General features: G+C 34.0%; 3 protein-coding genes across 3 annotated transcripts; 2 read left to right on the top strand and 1 right to left on the bottom strand.

The window, feature by feature from the left end:
- Positions 1-1,540: 1,540 nt before the first annotated feature.
- Positions 1,541-1,963, top strand: LOC143534311 (calvin cycle protein CP12-3, chloroplastic). The gene has a single exon (XM_077028824.1). The coding sequence runs from the start codon at positions 1,581-1,583 to the stop codon at positions 1,941-1,943; it is 363 nt and encodes a 120-aa protein (XP_076884939.1). The 5' UTR covers positions 1,541-1,580; the 3' UTR covers positions 1,944-1,963.
- A 3,679-nt stretch (positions 1,964-5,642) lies between these two features.
- LOC143534355 (uncharacterized) lies at positions 5,643-12,886 on the top strand. Its single transcript, XM_077028859.1, has 16 exons — positions 5,643-5,912; positions 8,178-8,776; positions 8,870-8,999; positions 9,381-9,582; positions 9,750-9,836; positions 9,922-9,981; positions 10,072-10,163; positions 10,296-10,362; positions 10,430-10,485; positions 10,779-10,864; positions 10,951-11,041; positions 11,118-11,275; positions 11,385-11,476; positions 11,560-11,634; positions 11,777-11,850; positions 12,577-12,886. The coding sequence occupies exons 2-16, from the start codon at positions 8,221-8,223 to the stop codon at positions 12,650-12,652; spliced, it is 1,902 nt and encodes a 633-aa protein (XP_076884974.1). The 5' UTR covers positions 5,643-5,912; positions 8,178-8,220; the 3' UTR covers positions 12,653-12,886.
- A 3,232-nt stretch (positions 12,887-16,118) lies between these two features.
- LOC143534310 (anoctamin-like protein At1g73020) lies at positions 16,119-24,716 on the bottom strand (the record flags this gene model as incomplete). Its single annotated transcript, XM_077028822.1, has 16 exons — positions 16,119-16,250; positions 16,835-16,993; positions 17,082-17,189; positions 21,424-21,506; positions 21,573-21,703; positions 21,787-21,857; positions 21,938-22,051; positions 22,132-22,264; positions 22,337-22,567; positions 22,637-22,741; positions 22,827-22,918; positions 22,992-23,092; positions 23,188-23,314; positions 23,416-23,531; positions 24,414-24,483; positions 24,552-24,716. Coding segments are annotated over 16 exons (1,938 nt in total), but the record flags the coding sequence as incomplete, so codon positions are not given.
- Positions 24,717-24,871: the final 155 nt, after the last annotated feature.

Genomic DNA, 24,871 nt, shown 5'->3' with positions numbered 1-24,871 from the left:
TATAGCCATGTATAGATGTCCGTGTGACAAATAAGGTTATTCAAGTACAAACCGCGACCCTAGATAAATTATAATATATATCCATGAAACTAATAAAAAAATATTCATACACATAAAATAGCATACTTTTTGATCAATTAATATATATAATGTCATTGAGATCATTTGCTCATGTTTATTAAAAAAATGATTATTCCAAAAAAAAATTACCTTAATTTTGATGATATAATTATTCTTAAAATCTGAAATTGATTAATCATGATAAATTATTTGTTGTTATTAATATTCTGCATATGACAAATTTTAATTAATTTTATATATTAAAATTAACAATTGTATAATCAAGAAACATATAAAACCCAAAATTTAAATATAACAAAATGATTTGTTTTATTTCATATGAACGAAAAATGACAAACTAACCTTAAAGCCGTGTTCAAATAACAGTAAAATTTTTTTAAAAAAATATTAATTTGTATATAGCTTTATTATTTTGAATATAAACTATAATAGACACTTTAATTATGTAATACCCAACAGGTAACACTAATATTACCTCAAATCATTGTATTTGTCTAAAAATAAAATTACTAAGTTAATATAATATTGAAATAACTGATGAAAACGATATTGTAGGTTTTCATATCCTAAATGATTTTTGGAAAGCGAAAATAGTGGAAATGGATTGAAACAATTTTTTTTTTAAAAAAATTGAATGCTTTTAATTAAGTAATTTGTATTATAATGCATATTAAATTAAATATATTTGAATGTATAAAAAGTATAAATCAAGTTATAAAATATGTGTTTCTGAAGCATTTTTGTCTTGAGTTATGAAAGAAAATGTTGAAACTAAATATCGATCTTCTTGTTGCTAACCTTTTATACCACACAAAAAAGTCATATAAATAAATTATAGATAGTTCATATAGTAAATTGCTATTCATATGGATTATAATTATAATATTCAACTTCAATGATTTAACGCTAAACACCGAGATATATAAAAAATGTATTCTACATGTTTGCAATATTTATATAAAATGGTTAGAGAAAATTAAGAAAATACACATTTTCCGGAGTTCAAATACATGAGAAAATTTTAAATCCAAATTTGAAATCAATCTTATATAAAAAATTATGCATTGCTGCTCGAATCTCATTTTAAAAAGTTATATATTTTACATTGATTTTAATTACCTATGATTTTAAAATTTTATTCTAATAGGTATGCAACTTCAATTTTGATATTTCCTTATTTTTTTATCTTTCACCATTAATGTTAATGAATGAATCGAATAGAATTTACATTCAAGAAAAATAAACTTCAATTCATATATTAAAATGACTTAAAATATAAGGATAAATATTGAAAAGTTGAGAAAAAGATGAAAAGAGCTGTAAGAGTGACAAGTGACAAAAATGAGTAGTCGTTTGTTAGAAAAGATAGATTATTATTATTATAATCATTAATATTTATTATTATTATTATTATTATTATTATTATACCCCACCAATTCAATTCATTCACCATTATTATTCTTTCTTCCATCACGAGTCTTCTCAAAGCTTCACAAGCTATGCAGACGACTACCGTACCTTTCAAGCTACCACCATCATTCAGATCCACCACCACCACTCCGATCCGAACCTCAATACCCGTACTCAACGCCGTAACGGGCGGCGGATCAGCCAAGTACAAAGGCACACAGATGCGAGAGAAGAAGCTGACGGAGTTAATTGAGGCCAAGGTGGCTGAAGCAAAGCAGGTGTGTGAGGCTGATCGTGAGTCCGACGAGTGTAAGGTGGCGTGGGATGAAGTGGAAGAGGTTAGTCAGGCCAAAGCGGATCTACGACGGAAGTTGGATGAGAATAAAGACCCCTTGCAGTCGTTTTGTGAGGAGAATCCCGAAACCGATGAGTGTCGGATTTTCGAAGATTGAAACCGAACAGAAACCGAAACCGAAAGTTACCGCTTACGTGTTTACTGGCAATGTAAGTTATGATTATTATTGTTGTTATTTAGTTTATGCTAATTAATTAGTCTCTGGTTATGTAACAATTATTAACATGTTATGTATTTGCTACGTTTTTTTTAATATGTATTTTGTGCTTATTTTGTGTGAACAAATGTTTTCCATGGGAAATTGGGAATTGAAGATGAGCTCTAGAAGCGGCCGTAGCTTTTTAGATATATTTAGATGTTTGATAAAGTAGCTGGAACTTTTAATTAAATGTATAAAATTACTAAAATAGGCATAACTAAAAACAATAATAGTAAATGTATTTATTTTGAAAGATTATTTAAGTAATTTAAAATACTAAAAGCTTGTAGCTCTTCCTAAACGCTACTAGTAGAAGCTTTAAGTTTTTTCTCATGACCTAAAAGTTTCAAGCTTGTTGAATCAAACAAGGCTTTTAATTGAGTAAGAGTTTTTTCTTAAAAGCTTGAAGCTTTTAAAAACTTCCTGCCAAGCATACCCTAAATTTGTTTATGTTAAAATAAATATATAAGCATTAGGAATTGCGTTCGATTAACTAAATGGATGTACAACAGGTAATATATTTGTTTTTGTTTGTTTCTTTATATTTGTTCATTAAAGGTCTTAATATTTTTTTAATGATTTTTCTAATCTTAACATAAATTTAAGCAAAACTGTTAACTATTATTTGATTTATATGTAAAATTGATGCATGAATATGAATGTTAAAAGAAACACCAACATACATTTGATAGCCAAACCAAATCGTTGATACTGGTCATTCTCGTTTAGCCAAATCAAATATAGCATTGTTTGTGTTCATTTGTGTTTTTGAATTATTCGCGAACAAGCATTTTTCTTAAATAAAATGAATGGACATGTTTTGTTCCATTAGGTTTTCATGAATAATTCGCTTGTTCAATAAAAGCTTAGCGGATGAACTTAAGCAAGGCATTGTTTGGTTTGATTTGGTTCTTTTCCAGCACTACTATTCTATGATATTGGTTATTAAGAAAACAATACTATGATAAATAGTTGGATAACTCTCCCAAACACTATCTTATTATTGTATATCTTAAAATACTTTTTTATGATGTTTCTTGATGTGGATGGTAGAGATCAAATTGGAATCCGAATAAGGATTTGACAATTTGTAGTGTCTATGGTAATTCCTGTTTGGTAACAAGTGGAGGACCCCATTGGCCCATTCTAGCGAACATGTTTCTTAGCATCTGGGATTTTGGATAAGGAATCCGGATAATTTTGACTTATATATATATATTTTTGTTTTGGTTTTGTACTATGTTTACAAATGGTGATAAACTTGTTTGAAGTGTTTGGATGGTACTTGAGGCTATTCATGGGTCGAGCCGGACAAACTTGGTCTCGAGCTTAAACGTATATGAATCGGCTCGGCTGCTCGGGGGTGATGTGGTTACGGTGGTTGGAAACTTCCTTTTTGTCGATCCACCCTTACCTTAAATTATGGGGATCATTGGGCGATCAATGCATCGTTGTTGTATCGACCGTGATTCTTGTTTAACAAAAACTATGATATTTGTTTAGTTCTAGCTTGCTCTCAGTCCATACACAAGTCTCTTTTAGATTAATCAATCATTTTATCCTTTCATGCAACCTTAAGCTAATGAAGCCAAGAAGATGTATCGAAAACATATTATTATATGTCAATGTATCGAAAGTATATGATCATATGTTTCATGACATGTATTTTAATTTTATTATCATTAACAATGTTTTGGTTCTTCGTTTCGAGCTCATTCTTAACATGTATGCATCCTATTAGAAGCGAACATAGGAATACCCTATCTGAATCGATGAAATAGAAATGCATGTACGCCTAAAATTTGACTACTTAATGCCTAATTGGAAATATAAACGAAACATAAACGCATCCACATATTTTAACCATCGACTTACATGTCCTTCATAGATTTACCTTGATTTCAACCTTGATCAACAATTCTGTCACCATTTTGTTCCATCCCCAGTCTTCGACTTATATGAGGGTTTGTGTTTTCGGGTATAGTCAGTCTAACTAAAACATCTTTAAGAAGAGTTATAGACAAGACAATCCATGTATTCACTTAATAAATTAATTATAGTATAGAGAGATACTTTTAAGTTTTATTCTCAGTTATATTAAAGTGAGCGTTACAACAACACTATTATGATTATGACTTGATCCTTACCCTTAAAGAATGAGAAAAGACAACTCTCATCATGTTTAGTGATACAAATTGTAAAGATAATTGTGATTTACCTTTTTTTTGTTTTTTTATATATGTACATTCATAATTTGTTATTGTTACAAGTTTCTTTCTTAAATTACAATGCCTAGCCTACTTTGTAATGTATTAAGATTATGAAAGTATGACATCTGACTTTTTTTTAAAGAGAATTTTGACAAATAATCACCATTCTTTTATTCATTTTGACTATAGAATAATTTTTTTTATGTATCCTTTGTTATTATAGTATTGTAATAAGTTTTTAAAATTATAACTAACATATTTGTGACTTTTTTCTTCTTCTAAAATAGAAGTTGATTCGTATACTATTAGGAAAACAATTTATATTGTTTCTTCTTAGGAATACCATTATTTATTTCTAAAATAGAAGTTGGTCCATTTTAACTGATCAGTTAAAATTTCATATTTATATTCTCAAAATCTTATTTATTTAGGCTTCATAGTTTGTTTATTTCAGACCTTAACCTTGTTAACATTGCAAATCACATTAAAACATAGTATTTATAAATTTTAACTATTTATATTGTCAATTCAATTTTAAAAAATGGACTGATTTATTCGACAAATAAACTGATAAGTTTAACGATTTTGAAATTTGAATTGATTGAAACACTATATTCAAATTAACTATTAAGATTTTTATAACTATAGATACTAGTAGTGCTTTTTCTATAAAGACAAGTATTTTTCAACCCTTTATAGCTAACCTTTTCACATTTGACTTTTTACCCACAAAAGGTCTTTTATTTATTGATATTCTGATTTTCATGAAACCTAAACTAAAAGTAAAAGCCTGAAAATCTCTCTCTCTCATTTAGTCATGTGTCATATATAGTGTCAAGTGTCAACAATCTCTTGTTTTCGTATGTTACATCAAAGCCCCTTGTTGGTAGCCAGAGTTTGTAATAACCTTTTTTTATGTCTTAACACACCCTCTAAAACCATCAACCACACCACATGTCACGACACGAAGTAAGAGATTTTCCCACACACCTTAATACCGCAAAGCAACATCCCCTTCAATAAATCAGGTTTAGTAATTCAAACTCTTAACTATTGACCGATAATATTAATATAGCACTCGTAGTTTTTACTCGTTCTGTAGCAATTCACTCTAACTAACAAAGTAACTATTTGTACCCCTAATAAATAACCAACTAATCTTTATTTCAGTGACTACATTACACCTGTTTTAAAGCAACATAAAACGAATAAATGACAATTACAACTTACAGCAGACAAATAAATTATTAATCAGTTAGTCTATCTTAAGAACAAAAACTATGTCATGTGTCACATTCTAAAAGTATGTACTATTATTAAAATTCAATTTTCTGAAAAATAAATAATAATAATAATAATAATAATAATATTCCAATCTTCCACTGCTCTTTGTAGCTCTGTTTCCGTAAATTAAAAAAACACCCAACTTTCTTGAGCTATCAATAACACACCCTCTTACTTTCTTTCTTTCGACAGATTAATATTAATTTTAATATTATTATTATTATTATTATTATTATTATTATTATTATTATTATTATCTACACTTTCTTATGCTTATGATCATCCATCACTGAATCAATCCAATGCTCAATCAATCTTCAATTCCCAGTTGACCCACTTCATTAAACAGTCAACAAAGTCAAACCCAGGTTCTGTAAGTCCACAAATCCTCTTTAATTTTATCTTTATTACGTTTAATTGAAATAAAGTTTCAATCTTTGGGTCAGAATCAATTGGGTTATGCATCTTTAATTGGTCGGATTTGGGTATTGTACCCGAAGCTCAAATTAGGGTTTTTTTGTTGGTTTGTTTGATTAATTGATTAAAAAGATAAATTGGATTAATGGGTATTTGTAAAAAGGAAAAAAATTGAATCTTGAGAAATTATTACTTACTATTATTATTATTTTATGTAGAATAGAAAATAGGGTGGGTTGCATTAAGCTTCAGCTGTGTGTTTTAATCAGTTTCGATGTGCTTTTGTTGTTTCGACTTTCGAGTTGTGATAATCATATTTGATGGTGTTGAATGTGTAAGTTATTCAAGAGTTTTGAGTGTTTGGCAGTTGGCACATTATGATTATCTAAAATGGGCACAGGCAGTGTTGTAGAACTCGCTAGCTGTGCTAGTCGGATGGTGGGGTAGGAACAAACGATTAATCATGGTTAATTGGGATTATTCTGGAATCTGGATTAATCGGATTGGAATTTATATGAAAATTTTCAATTATACTTTGGGAAAATACCATAAAAAACCAATATACTATCTTATTTTGCTCACAAAAGTCCTTGTACAAAAGTTTACATATTAAAGTCCATGTACTTGTTAATTTTGAGTAAAATAATCACTTTAAAAAATAATAATAACATGTTACCGGATCCACAGGTTCTGCTTATATGGACTAAAATTAGTAGAAAACTTATTTTATTTTTATTTATTTTTTTTAAAAAAAAACAATAGAACACAATGTGTTTAACCATCTTCATCAGACTTCAATTATGGAAATCAACACACCCAAAATTGATGGGTTTAAGGATCCGGGAAGGGGAAGAAGGCATCAGAGTCTATCCCCATCACACAGTCCACAACAGACGTCGCAAATCCCGCCGGTAATCAAAGAATAAGCCCACAAACCTCATTAAGGACCCTTAATCGTATTTAAAAGCGTCGTTATGAGTGCAAATGGCACGAATTGATGATTGGACCAGACGTCGGACCCGTACATACAGCTGGTTTTCCCGATCCGTGAATCCGAAACGGATTTTGTGAATCGGCGTGGCGTCGGTTGGTTTGTATGATGAGATTGTGGCCTTGATGGTGAAGTATTTGAGGCAGTGTTGATGGTTCTAGGGTTTGGTTGTGGGGTGAAAAAGAAGAAGAGGACTGACTATCAATAGTGAAACAAAAATCCCATATCAGCAAAATAACCGGTGTATCCGGTAACAAGTAATTTTTTAAAAGATGGTGATGGTTTTGTTCAAAATTAACAAGTGTAAGGATTTTAATATGCAAAAATTTGTATAAGGACTTTTTTGAGCAAAATGAGAAAGTATGTTGGTTTTTTATAGCATTTTCCCTTATACTTTATACATATACATACCAAATTTTATATATAAGTTTTTCAACTTTGACTGATTTTGACCAAATAACGACTAATCGCGCCTAGGCACGATTTTTACAACCATGGACATGGGTATGGTTGGTTTTGTTTCAACTAGGATGAAATTGATTTTTTGATCACTTTATAATCAAATGATTACGTGTAGAATTCGGTTACGTAAAGTCCTAACCACTAAAACTAATTTGATGGGAAAAGAAGACGTATCATGATGGTAGTTGGTATGAGCATAACGGCTTTTGTATGCGTCTCGTTAATGTTCAAACATGAGGATATACACATAAATTTTAGTAAAAAGGCTTGTTATTGTACTCTATATGTTAAGTGTATTTTTGGAATTATCATTATCATTACTCCGGTTGCAATAGATTACATATCTTAGTACCGTTAGATGCAATTTGGGAAAAATCATTATCATCACTTCCTTATCATGACAGTGTTATCTGTGCGACAAGTCACCTTAAAAAGACTTTTTTTTTTATTTTTTTTATTCTGATGTATTTATTTTATATTGCATGTCTTTTATGTCGTCACGCATAATGTAACGACATTTTTTCTTTCTTTGTTGATTGCCATAATCTTTAATACCTTAAATAACATTGGCTATTTATTTGTGAAGCCAAATATTACTAAATTGTATTTATATGCATTTAGATTATTAGTTGTCCGTATTATTACGACTAATTATCTTATTCTAATCATATAAAACCACATAATGACGTTCAAATGTGTGTGGCTGCTGTGAAGTCACTATGATAACACTTTTTTCACCTATAAATATATATCTTTACATTCATACAGATTCAACAAACAGCCCGAGTAGGGATTACACTTGTGATGCTGAATGTTGATTCCAGTTGTCGGGCTAGGGATGGATTCTGCAATGGATGACATCAGCTTGATTCAACAAAGGCATCACTTGGTCGTCAGAGAGCTCGGTGGAGAAATCGATTTAGAAATCGGGCCCGGTGATGACGACCCGACGTTCGCTCACACTCCATTAATTCCCGTTCCGCCACAAGAATCTTCAGCTGACGATCATGATGAAAACAAGAATATGGCTGTTGTTTCACAACTTCCAAGCGATGATCAAGAATTGTTAAAGTCGATTCCCGCCAAAAGAAAGAAAAAAGTGGTGAAAAGGTGGCGGGAGGAATGGGCCGACACGTACAAATGGGCCTATGTGGATATGAAAGAAGGTACCACGAGGATATTTTGCTCGATTTGCAGGGAGTATGGTAGGAAACATAGAAGAAACCCTTATGGAAATGAAGGCAGTAGAAATATGCAAATGAGTGCGTTAGGAGAACATAACAATAGTTTGCTTCATAAAGAGGCTCTTCGTCTCCAATTGGCCTCTAAAGATAAGATCATTGCTGACAAGCCCATATATGTTAAAGGTTTGTAATGACTTTTATCATTAATAAATATGTTCAAGTTTATGTTTTTTTTTATTCTTATTTTATTTATTGATAATATAACTTTTATGACAGCTCTCATGTCAAAATCGGCTGGATCGATTGTTGAAGCTGCACTAAAACGAGATCCTAATGAGCTCGAGTTCATACAATCTGTACAAGAAGTTATTCACTCTCTTGAAAGAGTCATTTCAAAAAACTCAGGGTGTGTTTTCTTAAAGTGGATTGTATTGATTTTATTTGATATAATAGTAGAGGTGCCAGTTTCGACCCGCTCACTTAAATATGTGCATAAAAAAGAAGTAAAAGCTAATAAAGAAGCGGGTCAAAAGTCGCCGAAAGCATACTTAAATGCGTACAACCTTTTAAAATGTATCACTAAAAAGGATAAGATTGTTTTTTTGGTAATATAGTTTTTTAGTCATATTGAATAAGTTAACTATTTTTAATATTAAAGAAATGGACAAATTGTGATCTATTACCGACCCGAACCTAAAAGTACCAATTTTGATCTATTACCGACCCAACCCAAATATCTTGTCACTTTTAATGAGTTTCTTTTTTGATTAATTATTTTAACTTGTAGTTATGTCAATACAATGGAGCGGTTGTTAGAACCCGAGCGTACAATTATCTTCCGAGCTCCATGGGTTGATGATAGAGGTGAAATGCACGTCAATCGTGGGTTTCGGGTCCAGTTCAACCAGACCTTGGGCCTATGTAGAGGAGGCCTTCGTTTTCACCCATTAATGAACTTAAGTATCGCCAAGTTTCTCGGTTTTCAGCAGGCAAATTTCCATCTTTTACCTTCTTCTTTTATCTTTTTAAGTAAAGGTCATGTTTTTCCAGTTCCTGTTATCTTTTTCCATCATGGGTCGTCTTCTTTTATGCATTTCGCAGCCATAGTATTGACTTTTGAGTTTTTCCAACTTTGACTTTCGACTTTTGACTGCAGACGTTAAGGACTGCATTATCTCCTTATCGACTTGGAGGTGCATCGGGTGGAAGTGATTTTGATCCCAAAGGGAAAAGCGACAATGAGGTACTTTTTTTAATCTTTATATAAATATAATCGTTTATGAAGCGTTTTTTAAATAATATTGTGATTTTTATGTTCTTTTTTGTAGATAATGCATTTCTGCCAGAGCTATATGGATGAGCTCTATCGTTACATTAGTCCCGATAAGGTATCCAAATATCCAGATCACGTTTATTGCTTTTTTATTATAATATTTATTAGTATGACACGTGCAATCTTTTTTTCATGATAATATCAGGATCTTCCTTCTGAGGAGATGGGCGTTGGCACTCGTGAAATGGGCTTTCTGTATGGCCAATATAGACGCTTGGCTGGACATTCTCAGGTGAGGCTGACGTGGAAAAATAATATTTCTTCACTTGGCTGGTGCTTTTATTTCTTGTCGTTTTTAATAATATGTTCATGATTTTTTTATTGAACTTTGGATTTTATTTGTGTTTTCTGTATTTGATTTTTGTAATATTTTCGGGCAGGGAAGTTTAACTGGTCCGGTTCCAACCTACGTACTGAAGCTACTGGTTATGGACTGGTAAGCTTTTGCTATTTTCTGCATTTATTAAAAAATGGTTTTAATAAATTGTATTGTTTTTTTACAGGTTTTCTTTGCACAACTTATGCTTGCAGACATGAATAAAGAACTCAAAGGACTAAGGTTTTACACCAAACTATATTGATTTTTTGAATAAATGTATGCGAAGGCCACCCAAGTTCATATTTGGTTTCAACAGTTCCGACAAAAAATGTCAAATGACGAAAATGCCCTTGAAGTTCTTGAAAAGACAACAGTTTAAATGTGTTGCGTCTTTTTAAAACTTTTAAGGGTATTTTTGTCATTTGACATGTTCTTTGCCCGTGGCCTCAACATACGTTATCCTTCAATTTTTTGAAACATGCTTTGAATATGGATTTAGTAATTATGTTATTTATTTATTTATTTATCTTTAGATGTGTGGTTAGTGGGTCCGGGAAGATAGCAATGCATGTTTTAGAAAAGCTTATTGCATACGGTGCTCTTCCCATCACAGTATCAGGTTCTTTCATTTTTCAACACTCATTAGATTTAACTTATTTAACACAATTTAATAACGCGATATTTTGCATCAACAAATTTCTTCAGATTCAAAAGGTTATTTAGTTGACGAAGACGGCTTTGATTTCATGAAACTATCTTTCCTTAGAGACATCAAAGCACAACATCGAAGCTTAAGGTTTTTGTCCCTCTCGAACATACAAACTTCATTTTTATCGTTCTTTACTTGATATACATTCTTTTAAAATATCCAGAGATTATTCAAAGACTTATGCACGTGCTAAGTACTACGATGAAGCGAAACCTTGGAATGAAAGATGTGATGTTGCTTTCCCTTGTGCTTCACAAAACGAAATCGATCATTCGGATGCCATTAGTCTCGTTAATTTGGGATGTCGTATACTTATTGAAGGTGATTTTTTTTCTCTCATTTTAGCCACCTGTAAATCTGTAATAATTATTATATTATTATTATTATTATTTCTATTTTTTTTATTTTTATTGTGGTAATTATTTTTTAGGTTCAAACATGCCATGTACTTCCGAAGCACCAGAAGTGTTGAAAGGAGCCAATGTTCTAATTGCTCCTTCCATAGCTGCTGGTACTGGAGGGGTATGCAACTATGCATCTTATTATATAAATCGACACTAATTTTCTTATTAATGTTTTAATTCCTTTTATATGATATTGTTTAGGTTGTTGCTGGTGAGCTTGAGCTAAAAGAGTACAATCTTAACTGGGCACCCGAGGACTTCGAGTCCAAATTACAGGCAAGAAACTAATTTCATGAAAATTACAAGTTCGGATTTTTTTCGTTTGTTTAAATATGGGTCAATTTGTTTTTTTTTTATTTTTTTTATTTGTATTAATGCAATTTACTCTTTTGTGAGCCGCTACTTTTTTTAATGACAGGAAGCAATGAAACAGACGTACCAACGGGCTCTCAAAGCAGCAGCCGAATTTGGTTATCAGAAAGAGAGTCCAGAGTAAGATTCTCAAATGCATAATTTACATATACAGAAATTAACAATAATGCTTATTGTGTTGGTTGGGATTACAAGTAAAAAAATAAAAATCTTGATCATTGAATTAAAATGGTTACATTAAAATTAATAAAAAATGATTTTAAAGGTTGTGTGCTTAAAAACAGATGATATTTTGTTTGAACTTTTTTTTACTAATAGTTAATACGTTAGTTTCGATTACAGAAAATAAATCATCACAATAGTTATCTAAATCTTTGAATAAAATGTTTTTCCAAGGTTGCATGCGTTACAGTAAACTTTTAAACCGTTTGATCTATTTGACCTGATTTTTTTTTTAAATAGAGTTAAGTGTCATTTTCATATACCTGTGGTTTGTGGTTTGTTCAACTATACGCAACTTTAGTACCGTTTTTGAATTCATTGCAACTGAATACTTCACGTTTCAAAAACATGCCATTTTAGTACTTTTTTCTAACCCTCCGTCTAATTTGCCCGTTAAGTCAAGAGGTAAAACAGTCATTTTGAGTTTTTTTAATTTTTTTAGTTCTTGAGTTAAGTGTCATTTCTGAAGTTTGGCCAAGTACGCAACTTCAGTATGTTTATATAAATTTTTGCATTAGAAATTTCCTTTATTTGACCCATAACCCGCATTAGCAACTCAAAGCGACCCGTTTGAGTAAATGGGTGGACTGCTAACATTCTTCTTGTATTGGTTGGTTGTCTTAGGACTTTGATACATGGGAGCGTAATCTCTGCGTTTTTGACGATTGCTACCAGTATGTCAGAACAAGGATGCGTGTAGATCATCTAGCATTGATCATCCACTATATGCAAGCGGTAATGTGTTGGAAAGCGAAAATCGTTGTGTGTATATATAGTTTTAGGTAACAAGACATTATTATTATTAAGATTATGCATGCTGTTAATCCTAGGCAGTTTGTGTGTTTTAAGATATATGTAGGATTGTGTGTATTGATTTCAATTTAAAAAGTGAAAACTAATAAATTATCATTTGATAGAGAGCAAAAAACATTTCGTGTTCAACACGAGTTTGTGTATCTTTAAATATGCGTGGTGTTGGGGATTGCTCGTCTCGATTCAAGATTTTAACAAGTAAATCCTGAGTAGCTTACGGACAACTCGGCTCATTTACACCCCCAGACAAAAAGGGTTATAAACCAAAATAAATAGTTTTTATCCATAGGTCAAAGAAGTTATAAAACGAATCAAGTGCCTCTATATTTCTTTTCTACGCTATGTATATCTAATTCACTAATTCAGGTTGTTCAAAAATCGCATGGATTGATATTTGCTCGAAAAAAGTTACAAAAAGACAATAGAAAACGCGCCTACGTATTTATGGACGGTTTTTGAATGATGTGAATCTTTCATGAAAAGTCTTTTTGGGTAAAATTAGAGACTTGAATATGGATTTTGGGCTGACAACTGGTCAAGGCGCCGTTGTCTCGAATGGGCCCCGTAATTCCACTTATAGCCTAAGTTATGCCCGTTTTAAGTTTGAACTTTTTAGCCTTATTTATCTATGTCAAGTTGGTAAATATAACAATATGCTAACTAAAGCAAACAACTTTGCGAATATACATAAATAATAAAAGTGCATGTTGATCATGCCACAATGTTAAATGAAGATCATTTAAAAAATTGTTACTACAAAACTTTTCACATGAAATATGTGTTTATATACATCAATAAGAAACACCCATAAACTTTTTCCATGAACTTTATCTTTGACTCCAGAACCATCAAGGCATCAACCATTCAAAACCAATGTGCCTTTTACCATCAACCATTCAAAACCAATGTGCCTTTTACCATCAACCATTCAATGTTAAGTTTAAACTGATTAGAACACTCTATAATAAATTATACGTTTAGGCTCGCAAATATGGGTGTAAACGAGGCGAGTTGAGCTGAGATGAGCCTCAACTCGGCTCGTTTCGAGCTTTTTTTTTTCGTCAAAGCTCGAGCTCTGCTGGTGAGTTGTTTTTCCAAGCTCGGGTTGGGCTTGTTTAGTATTTAGTAATTAAATTATATACATATTTTATTATTTTTATATATTTTGAGAAAAACCTTAAATAAGCCTAAGTTTTGCTCGAGAGTGTGGAACTAATACATAAAAGTCCAAAAGTGGTAAAACTTAAAAATACACAAGACTTGTTAACGTTTGACGATCCTAAACGAGCTTCCCATACAAGGCTCGAGCTCGGACACAATACCTAAACGAACTGTATTTGTGGATTTGGCTCGGCTCAAGCATGAAAAAACTCTGCTCGTTTCGAGTTGTTTTATCAATCTGAGCTTAAACATCGCTCGTTTGCACCCTTATTCGCAAGACTGGCGAAACATTTAGTTTAACATGTCATTATCATATAATTAATGAGCAGCTCGACTCGTTTACACCTCTAGTTGTTACCATTCGTCAACGGGATCCTAACAAAGTTATTAAAAAATGTTTATACCTTATCAACTACTAGAAAGTTTATAAAAGGTTACAAGAATATTATAAATAAGTAGCTGTGGTTGGGAGCAGTTATGCAACAAGTTACGTGTTCATGTTTCAAATTACTTGCTTTACAAGCAAGCCTACAAGAAATTACTTATTCAAACACTTGTATTATCATATTATTTCAATATCAGATTAATATAATTATTTAGGAAAGTATTTAGTTATTTACTAATCAACCTAAACATCCGAACATGTATGATAATAGGTTAACATGTCTGATTATTTGAACCTGTTTATCCGCATCAAAACAAAGTATATAAAAGTATTGTATAACTGAAAAAAAATATAATAAATAGTATTTTAAGTTGTTATTCAAATTATTTTTATTAGAAGTGCCCATGACCATAAGACAACTTAAAGTCCGTTTCTTAGATGAGTTTAGGATCGGGTTTTCAATAATAAACATCGCAACAGATTATTTTTCTTTATCGTATAAAACCATAAAAATGGTATATCCGGGAACGCAATGGATAATAAGTAACGTGCACTAGGTTTGCTTTTATAATCATGTATCAGACTGAGATTATTAATATCAGGTATCGCGACCCATATTTCAACCAACAAATGAACAAATCATAGATAATTTGTACACCAGTAACATCATTTCTAAGTATATTAGTATAATAACATAATCTATGCATTATGATAATGCATTATGATGTGTAAAGGGTAAAGTAATTCAAAACCATCGTACTCGAAATTTTATATATGATATTTGACTGCTTTATTTAAAATATGCATTTTATGGATGACCAACAAATATAATCCGTACTACCTAGGGTAACACAATGACAAAAGGCGACTCAATATGTCCGTGATCGCAAACAACGTTGAGTAGCCCAAACCCATAATCTCCTGTTCCAGACAGAACTCCAGTTGTGACGTGATTTGAACTTGAGACCTTGACGCTTATTCGTTTACGCTTTTGGACCCCTCTAATCACACTTTATCATATAATAATGAATCAAACGTCATCATTAACCTAATACATATGCAAAATGAGTATATTTGAAAAGTCAATGGTCAATAAGATCCTAACCCACACGTTTGTGTAACGATTATTCTCCAAGCAAATTCCAACCCTTTATAAACATTGGTAGGGACTTCAAATCTTAATAAACTTCACCTCCACCACCTTCATATGGAAGCAACCACCACCGACGCCGCCACCACCACCATGACCGCCAAGAAACAACGCTATGACCGATGCTTCTCCTTCATGGAGATATCAATCGACCCGGGAATCAAATCACTAAAACGACTCGATTCAAGAAAGTTCAAGTCCGAAATCCAGAGATGGGCCAAGGCAGTTGTCAGATACACCCGCCAAGTCAGCGATCGGTTTGCTACCCCGCCAAGTCAGCGAAGGAAACTCTCGAAACTCCCGTGACTAGCTAAATCATAATCTTAACCAATAAGACGAACCATTTGCCAGTCTGGACAGTCGTCTGTTATCTGACCATAGCTGACGCCACGTCAGCACAAGTGGCCCAAATGTAAATAGTGTTTGTATTCGTCAGCCTGGACAATCGTCTGTTTTCTGACAACCACATCAGCACATATAACCCGAATGTAAATATAGAGCGTTTGTATGCGTGTGTTTTTTCGAAAACATAATTTGTTAACAATATACTATCCTACAATCTAGAGACTTGGATATTTTTTCTCTTAGATACAAAAATTGAGTTACCTAATCTATTATAGTGGTATACTGATTCTAATATTAACTATTAACACACATTTAATCATCATTTGGTGTACGTGTAATGAGCGTTCCTCTACGAATCGAAATGTTTCTCAAAAGTTGTTTAGAACACATGTTTTGCGCTTGTGTTGCGTTCTTCATCCGGTTTGCTTTTACCCAATCAGGTTCCTACACAAATTGATCTTTAATCTTCAGGATCCTAAATCATACACACACACACACACACACATATATATAGGATCAGGATCATGTGAGAACTATTTAAAAATTGAGAACCATGAGAACCATTTTGGACCACAAAAAACCCAAAAATAAAAAAAAATCATAAAACAAATAAAACGCAAAAATGAAAAAAGTAAAAAAACCAAATTTCTTATTTATCATCCCGGTTTCATTAAAAAAAACACGTCTCGGTTTAGCTAAATTATACATATATGTACATACTTGTTTTTTATACACACATATGTACAATTTAAGGTAAATGATAATGTACGTACATTACGTAACTAGAGATTAAATGAAATTATACACATGTGTATAATACAAAGGTTTTTTAATGAAACCAGAATAAAATATAAGAATTTTGGTTTTTTTACTTTTTAAAAATTTTTGTTTTTTTTTTGTTTTATAATATTTTTAGAGGTTTTTTTAGTGGTCCAAAATGGTTCTCAAAGTTCTCAATTTTCAAATGGTTCTCTTAAGAATTAAGATCCTTACCCTATACATATATATATATATATAGATAAATATACCTCGGGTACGATCCTTGAGAAGCCGAATTTGATGAGAAGGAGAACATGTTCCATTATGAGGATGGCTGCAAGACCGGGAGATATATTCCAATTGCCTTCTCGGTCGTATAAACATACTAGAAGTATGCAGTTGGTGCATATAGATACAACTATCAAAAACTATAAATCAAGATCATAAAATTAAAATTAATATTAAAAAAAAGAAGAAAATAATTGAAACAAATGTCATATTCAAATCAAATAGTACCTGAAATATGTTAAGCCAGGCGCCTATTGTAGCAGAAACTCGAGGAACCGGCCTTCTATACATTGCAAGAATCTTTAACGCGTCTGCTCTAATTTCTGTAACATTGTTCTTTACAAAACCATTTAAAAAGATATATAAATTTCCCGTTTTACAAATTGTTAGTTGTATTTAGTTATAATTAGGGTTTTAGCCCATATAGTTGGCTAAAGCCCATGGGCCTTTTATGGGTTGATAGCTAGGGTTTATTTGTGTATAAATAGATGTAGTTGTTTATGTATTTCTCACACCTTCAAGTAATAAACATTACTTTCACTACAACCATCTTCTTTACATGGTATCAGAGCTACGGCTCTCGATCCAAACCCTAGCCGCGATCTGACCCGAACCTGAGTCTGACCAGCCGTCACCAGCAGCCTTCAGATCTGAAACAAGCTCCTGCCTTGTTGTTCTGTCCTGTCACGAAATCCTTTTTTTTTTCGACCGTGAAACTACTGTTCACTGACGAGCACTGTTCACGCGAATCACTGTTCACCGGTACTGTTCATCGCCGGAAATTACTGTTCACGCCTGAAGTCACTGTCCGCTGCCGGAAAGTTACTGTTCGCTGCCGGGATTAACTGTTTACGCCGGAATCTGTTCCCGCCCTCCACCCGCACTTGTTACTGTTCACAGTCAATTTTCAGTTTCGTGTATCACTATGGGCGAAAATACATACATGTATACATTTACTAAAGAGGAGCATGATCTTATTCAACGGTTTCTTACCTCCCAGTTGCCTCATCCTCAAACCAGCTCGGCACATTCCGGTAAACCTTCTAGCCTTGACTTATCATGGGTGATTGATTCTGGAGCCACACATCACATGACTGGGAATCGGGGTATTTTTTCTAGTATTCAAAATGTTTCCCATGCACCGGTACAACTTGCCGATGGATCTTCATGTCCCGTTCTCGGCATAGGATCCATCAGTAACTCGGAAGACCTAAAACTGTCTTCTATCCTATTTGTTCATAAATTTCCTACCAGTCTTTGTTCAGTGAGTCAGATTACCAAACAAAACAATTGTTCTGTGACCTTTTACCCAACTCACTGCGTTTTTCATGAACTAGGAACAAATCGGGTAATTGGTACTGGTTTTGAATCAGGAGGTCTCTATCGTATATCCCCGTTTTTGCATCCTGTAGCAAACTTATGTGATTCCGCTGTCAGGGAGGTTCACTATCGGTTAGGTCATCCCTCTACAGCGGTTCTGAGGCAAATGCGACCAGATTTACCACTTTCGTCTTTTAATTTTCATTGTGAGTCGTGTCAACTTGGTAAACATACCGGGCGTCCCTATTCCCCTAGGGTGCCCAATCGAGTCAGTTCTTGTTTTGAACTGTTGCATTCTGATGTATGGGGTCCTTGCCCTATCAAATCTACGTTGGGTTTTGAATATTTTATTACCTTTATTGATGACTATTCTCGCACTACTTGGGTTTATTTGTTGAAATCTCGTAGTGAGGTATTTTCCATATTTCGAGAATTTAATGCTTATGTTCAAAACCAATTTAACACCACCATTAAAACTTTACGATCTGATAATGCTAAAGAATATTTTCCACCGACTTTTCTTCATACTTAAAAACCAACGGCATTATTCATGAATCATCGTGTGCTTATACATCTCAACAAAATGGTAATGGTGTGTCCGAACGCAAAAATCGTCACATATTGGATGTTGCTCGCACAATCATGATCCAATCACGTGTTCCTCATCGTTTTTGGGGAGATGCCGTTCTCACTGCCACATATCTGATTAACCGCATGCCCTCAACCGTTCTTCATGGTAAAACACCGTTTTCTGTACTATTTCCCAACGATGATCCATTTCCTCTCGCACCTAAAGTATTTGGTTGCGTCGCCTATGTTCATGACCATAGTCCAAAAACCATCAAACTTGATCCTCGAGCCATTCGTTGTGTCTTTCTTGGTTACTCACGGGTTCAAAAAGGGTATCGATGCTATAGCCCATCACTTCACCGATACTTTACCAGTGCCGATGTCACTTTTCACGAGTCTCCTTACTTTCCCGAGTGTTCCACTCCTGTTTCTGACCCGTTTCCCGACCTCGATATACCCACATCTCCCTTCACCCCACCATTCCTGTGTCAATTCCTTTTACCGATCCAATCTCTACTGATTCTGACCCACCGACAGAATCTCCGCCACTGCTTTTCACATATGCTAGGCGGGGTAGGGGTCAAACATCACCGACTCTTGATTCACACCCTGGCCACGACCCCGAAATACCCTCCGATACTCCGTCTACATCTGAGCAATCCACACCTCTCACTAATACATCCTTACCAGATCCAACAACCTCTGATACACCCGTTTATGATCCTCCTGGTGCCCCACTTCCCGATATACCTATTTCCTTTCGCAAGGAACCCCGGAAATGTACTCGTTACCCAATTCAGGACTATGTTGCCTACACCCACCTATCTCCTGAATCTCATGCGTACACCACTACCCTTGATTCCTACCCGATTTCCAATAATGTGACGAGCGCTCTCGCTCACCCATGATGGAGACAGGCTATGGAAGATGAAATTGGGGCTCTAAAGTCCAATCATACATGGGATCTTGAAACACTTCCTAAAGGGAAGCGTATTGTTGGTTGTCGTTGGGTGTTTACAGTTAAACTACACCCGGATGGCTCCTTACACCGCTTAAAGGCTCGGTTGGTTGCAAAAGGGTATTCTCAGGCATATGGCATTGATTACGATGAAACCTTCTCTCCGGTTGCTAAAATGCCATATGTCCGTATTTGTATCGCTCTTGCTGCCATTAATCATTGGCCGCTCCACCAGCTTGATGTCAAGAACGCCTTTCTTAATGGTGTTCTTGAGGAGGAGGTATATATGGAGCAGCCCCCAGGGTTCGTTGTTGAGGAGGAGGCCTTGAAAGTTTGCAGGCTACGTCGTTCTCTATATGGTCTTAAACAGTCTCCCAGGGCATGGTTTGGTAAATTCTCTAGTGTTATGGGACAGTTTGGGATGACTCGGAGTGCCTACGATCACTGTCTTCTTTAGACACCAGAAAGGAAAGAGGATTATCGTAGTTGTTTATGTGGATGACATTATAATCACAGGTGATGACGAGGTCGGGATTATCGAACTCAAGCAGTTTCTTCAGTCTCAGTTTCAGGTCAGCGACTTAGGTCGATTGAGGTATTTCCTTGGCATAGAAGTATCCCGCTCTCCACAAGGAATACTTCTCTCCCAACGAAAGTATGTTCTTGATATGTTAACTGAATGTGGCTTACTGGGTTGTAAACCTGTTGATACCCCAATGCTTCCTACAAAGAAAGTCCTCCCAAAGGAAGGAGATCCAATGAAAGATCCTGAGCGATACAGACGGTTGGTTGGTAAACTTAATTATTTAACCGTCACACGACCGGATATCTCCTTTACTGTCAGTGTTCTGAGCCATTTATGGCTACACCATACACCGGTCACTGGGATGCTGCCCTTCGTGTCTTAAGATATCTTAAGACCTCACCTGGCTTGGGTATATTATACTCCGATCAGGGTCATTGTCGTGTAGGTGCCTTCACGGAAGAAGGAGATGGTCGAATATCAGGGTTCTCAGATGCAGATTGGACAGGTTGTCTGATTTCTCGACGATCTACCACCGGATATTGTGTGTTTGTTGGAGGAAATCTTGTATCATGGAAGAGTAAGAAGCAACACACGGTTTCCCGGTCGAGTGCCGAATCGGAGTATAGAGCCATGGCAGATGTAACATCAGAGATGACATGGGTTCGTCGTCTTCTCAGAGAGCTCGGGGTTGTTTCTAATGACTTGATGAGGTTATACTGTGATAGTCAGTCAGCCATTCACATAGCCAAGAATAAGTATTTCATGAGAGGACAAAACATATTGAGGTCGACTGCCACCTTATCAGAGATCGAGTAGTAGGCACACAAACTGATCCTCCTTCCATTCAACCAGTTCATGTGAAGACAAATTTTCAGCTAGCAGACATTCTAACTAAACCGCTCCGGAAAGCTCAGATAGATTTTATTTGTAACAAGTTGGGCATAATTAACATCTATGCTCCAACTTGAGGAGTAGTGTTAGTTGTATTTAGTTATAATTAGGGTTTTAGCCCATATAGTTGGCTAAAGCCCATGGGCCTTTTATGGGTTGATAGCTAGGGTTTATTTGTGTATAAATAGATGTAGTTGTTTATGTATTTCTCACACCTTCAAGTAATAAACATTACTTTCACTACAACCATCTTCTTTACACAAATTATATACTTTTTTTAAAAAAAGTAAAAGGTTTTAATTTACCAAGGCAGCAAAAGCAAATGCAGGAGGAAAAGCGCAGGCAAACATCATAACCATTCCAAATTGCAACGCCAGCTCAAGAAATTCTGCGAAACGTTTTTTAATATTATAATCGGGGTTTTAAAAAAATGATAGAAAATAATAAACTTTACCATCGAAGAGCCCGTCTTCGAGCTCATCACCAATACTGGCAGAATATATAGGCTTAAAAGACTCCTTTTCAACTCTAGAATTGAAATAAGATTTTCTGGCTGCCATTCCTTTTTCCCTTTTTCTCTTGTTACTAAACAAATAAACAGTTACCAATTAAAAGCTACAACAAACGTTACGGTGGTCAAAGTAAAGACCAAAGTCAAAGAGACTTACCAAACAGCTCTATATTTTCTATAGCTGTATTTGATGTATGGCAGAGCGTTTTCCATCAGATTTTCGAGCAACTGCAGAATATATTCCGATTAAATACATTTAACTTTGAATAACATAAAAAATAGAAAAAAAAAAGTTAATATTTGACCACCTCTGATATGATTAGACGTTGAGTTATTACTTGACGAAGAGTCATGAAGTTGCGATGCAGAATTGCGTGATATAGTAATCCAATGTATGACTGCATAAAGTATAGCCCAAACACCTACACGTAAAAAAAATTAATTTATTAATTAATAGAGTTAAGATGAGACAATTAACAAGAACATAAAGTTCAGTTCTGACCTTGTAAATCAAACTGTTAGCCCTGTATTCAGAGCTCTCGTTTTTCTCACGCTTGATTAACTTCACCGACACCTTCCCTCCAATTTGTGTGAAATATTGAATGGAAAATAGGTAGATTGCCGTTAACCCAAACCTGAAATGAAGTTAAATTTTTTTTAATTATAGTAGCATGAAAAATTAAAAATATATAAAAATGGTTGCTTACTTCATTATATCAGATCCAATGATCTCGTACAAATGCGCATACGCCAGTTCAAACGGAAGCTGGAGGCATATGATACTTAATATAATGATTGCATCGTTTCTGAATCTTAGCATATGACCGAACCATTCGTCACTTTGAAACTTCTCTTTCTCAGACGAATGTAAAGAACTCCATTCTGAATACATATATTTATAAGCAGACTCTGATCCAACCGAATAACAAATTTGCCAGCTACATTTTGTAAAGCGAAAATTAATAAGCAATTATTTAAAATAAAAATTATATAATATTATATATTACCTAGCCAAAAGTGTAGAGTTTTTTCGCTTCCAAAATTGGAGAAAGAAGACGGCCCATAAAATTATGCATAGAAAGAAAAACGGAAGTATAATGAACTGCAAAGATCTGGAATAAAAAAAACACAAATTATTAGAATTTGAAGACTTACGCAGTTACGTGACTAATAAATAAAAAGTCATAAGTGATCTACCCAAAATCAACTAATTGCACAAGAACTCCTAATGCAGCCGGGAAAAACAACCACTTTGTGTACATTCCAATGAAAGCAAAATATATTGCAATCTACGATGCAAAAGAATATAGTATGATACATGAAATTAATTCTCGATTATTTATAAAAAAAACATTATTTTACCTTTGCTCCATAGTAAGCGTAGATTTCATCAAGGGGTTGATTTATAAAGTCCCGCCAATTCAAAGCCCAACATTTCAAAAGCCGCTTCCTCTTTACTTCATCTTTTAAACAAAATCATGTCACATTGTCGCTTATAATGAACTGTGGAAAAAATATAAAAAAACAAACGAATATAAAACTAAAAAAAGTGGCAAACCATGGATAGGAAAGACTTCTTTAACCATGCCTTCTTTTTCCAACTTCCACAAAAGAGGTTTCCCAGGCTCCCATCTAACGTCTTTACTGTCGGATTTCAAAATAATAGCAGAATCACTCTCGTTAACCTGTACATTTTCATGTATAAATATTAAACGTTTGTGTCATGTTGTGTATAATTATTAAACGTTTCACCAGGTTTAAGGAGAATGCATAAGTTGTAACTCACAATTCCATATATCATGTGATTATAACAACGAAACCGCTCACACCAACTGAATAAAGAACCATCAGACTGTCTGATAAAAGCATCCGCCTCGTCCCATTCAAACTGTAAATCCACCCCTGCAACAATATTATATGTGGGGGTGAGCAATAACCAAAACGAATCAAAATTAGCCGAAAACCAATTGACCAAAAATCGGTTAACGTTCGTTTTTTGTACCCTTGGTTAACCGAACCAAACCTTCCATATTTTCATATATTTCTAGCTTTTATACCTCTGATTCATGTACTTCATGTTTTATACTCCGTTTAATGTATTTCTAAGCAAAAAGTTTAGCACAAGTTTGGTTTTGGTTATTAACCGAACCGAAAACTAACAAACTAATCGAATAAACCAAATCAATTACTTGAAAACCGATTGGTTAATATACGGAGTAATAAATTAACAGATGACTTCGGTTTTGGTTGAGGCTAATAAGTAATAACCGAACCAAACAGAGCCGTGCACAACATAATTACATATGCTCATAAAACCACTTATGTTAACCGAAACTTGGTTTGGTTAACCGAAATTAACCGAACCAAGCCATTCATATTCATATTTTTATATAAATCTAGCTTTTATACTTCCGTTTCATGTATTATACCTCCATTTCATGTATTTGTAAGCAAAAATATTAGCCCAAGTCTGGTTTTGTTTTCTATACGACCCAAAAACTTATAAACTAACCGAAAAAGCAAACGGATTGGTTAACAAAATAGATTAAACGATAACTTCGGTTTCAGTTGAGCTTAATAACCGAACCAAGAACCGGCAAACTAACCGAACCAGCTGACCGTAAACCAATTGGTTAACAAAATAGATTAAACTTCGGTTTCAGTTGAGCCTAATAACCGAACCGTGCACACCCCTAAATATATATAACACAATGCCATATGCTCATAAAACATCTTAAAACAAGAAACCACAAAACTTAGGAGTATTGCAAGTTGTTGACATACCTATATGGGTTCTTTTCTTCAACTGCAATTCAGCAGCTGCCTTCATTAAAACCTCAACAGGAGCTGCTAACTGTTAACATATTAATAATATTATTATTAGGGTTTTAGAAACATAATAATCATGTTGAAAAACCTTACCTTTAGGAATTCATCATTAAGACCAGCAACTCTGTCAACAATTAAACCAATCTTCTGAAACTGGTCAACAAGAAAGTCAACAACGTCCTCCTCAATTTGGTCAACAACTGTTGTCTTCTTACAAACAACCACACCCATTTCAAACGCATCCATTTCCGGCCAAATTATTATTATTTGATTTGGAATGATGATGATGACGTCATGGTTAGGGTTTTGTGGAATTGAGGGTTCGAAATGGATGATTCGGGTGTTGGGCAAAATGGGATTCGTGTGAAATTAGAAACGACAAGTGTCTGAGAATTCGAGATTAAGGGTGGACA

This window comes from Bidens hawaiensis, unplaced genomic scaffold (genome assembly GCF_021521415.1).
Source record: "Bidens hawaiensis isolate Kalapana, Puna unplaced genomic scaffold, B.hawaiensis_p1.1 tig00010132_1, whole genome shotgun sequence".
In the NCBI taxonomy this organism is placed as follows: Eukaryota; Viridiplantae; Streptophyta; class Magnoliopsida; order Asterales; family Asteraceae; genus Bidens; species Bidens hawaiensis.
Note: the sequence above shows the minus strand (reverse complement) of the source record. Positions and strands in the feature narration are given on the sequence as shown.

What these genes read in the sequence shown, in the direction of transcription:
- LOC143534311 (XM_077028824.1), top strand. Translation starts at nt 1,581, where the DNA reads ATGCAGACGACTACCGTACCTTTCAAGCTACCACCATCATTCAGATCC.
- LOC143534355 (XM_077028859.1), top strand. Translation starts at nt 8,221, where the DNA reads ATGTTGATTCCAGTTGTCGGGCTAGGGATGGATTCTGCAATGGATGAC. An exon ending in AAGCTACTGGTTATGGACTG is followed by an intron (nt 10,363 to 10,429) that starts GTAAGCTTTTGC and finishes GTTTTTTTACAG; the next exon opens with GTTTTCTTTGCACAACTTAT. An exon ending in TATCAGAAAGAGAGTCCAGA is followed by an intron (nt 11,851 to 12,576) that starts GTAAGATTCTCA and finishes TGGTTGTCTTAG; the next exon opens with GACTTTGATACATGGGAGCG.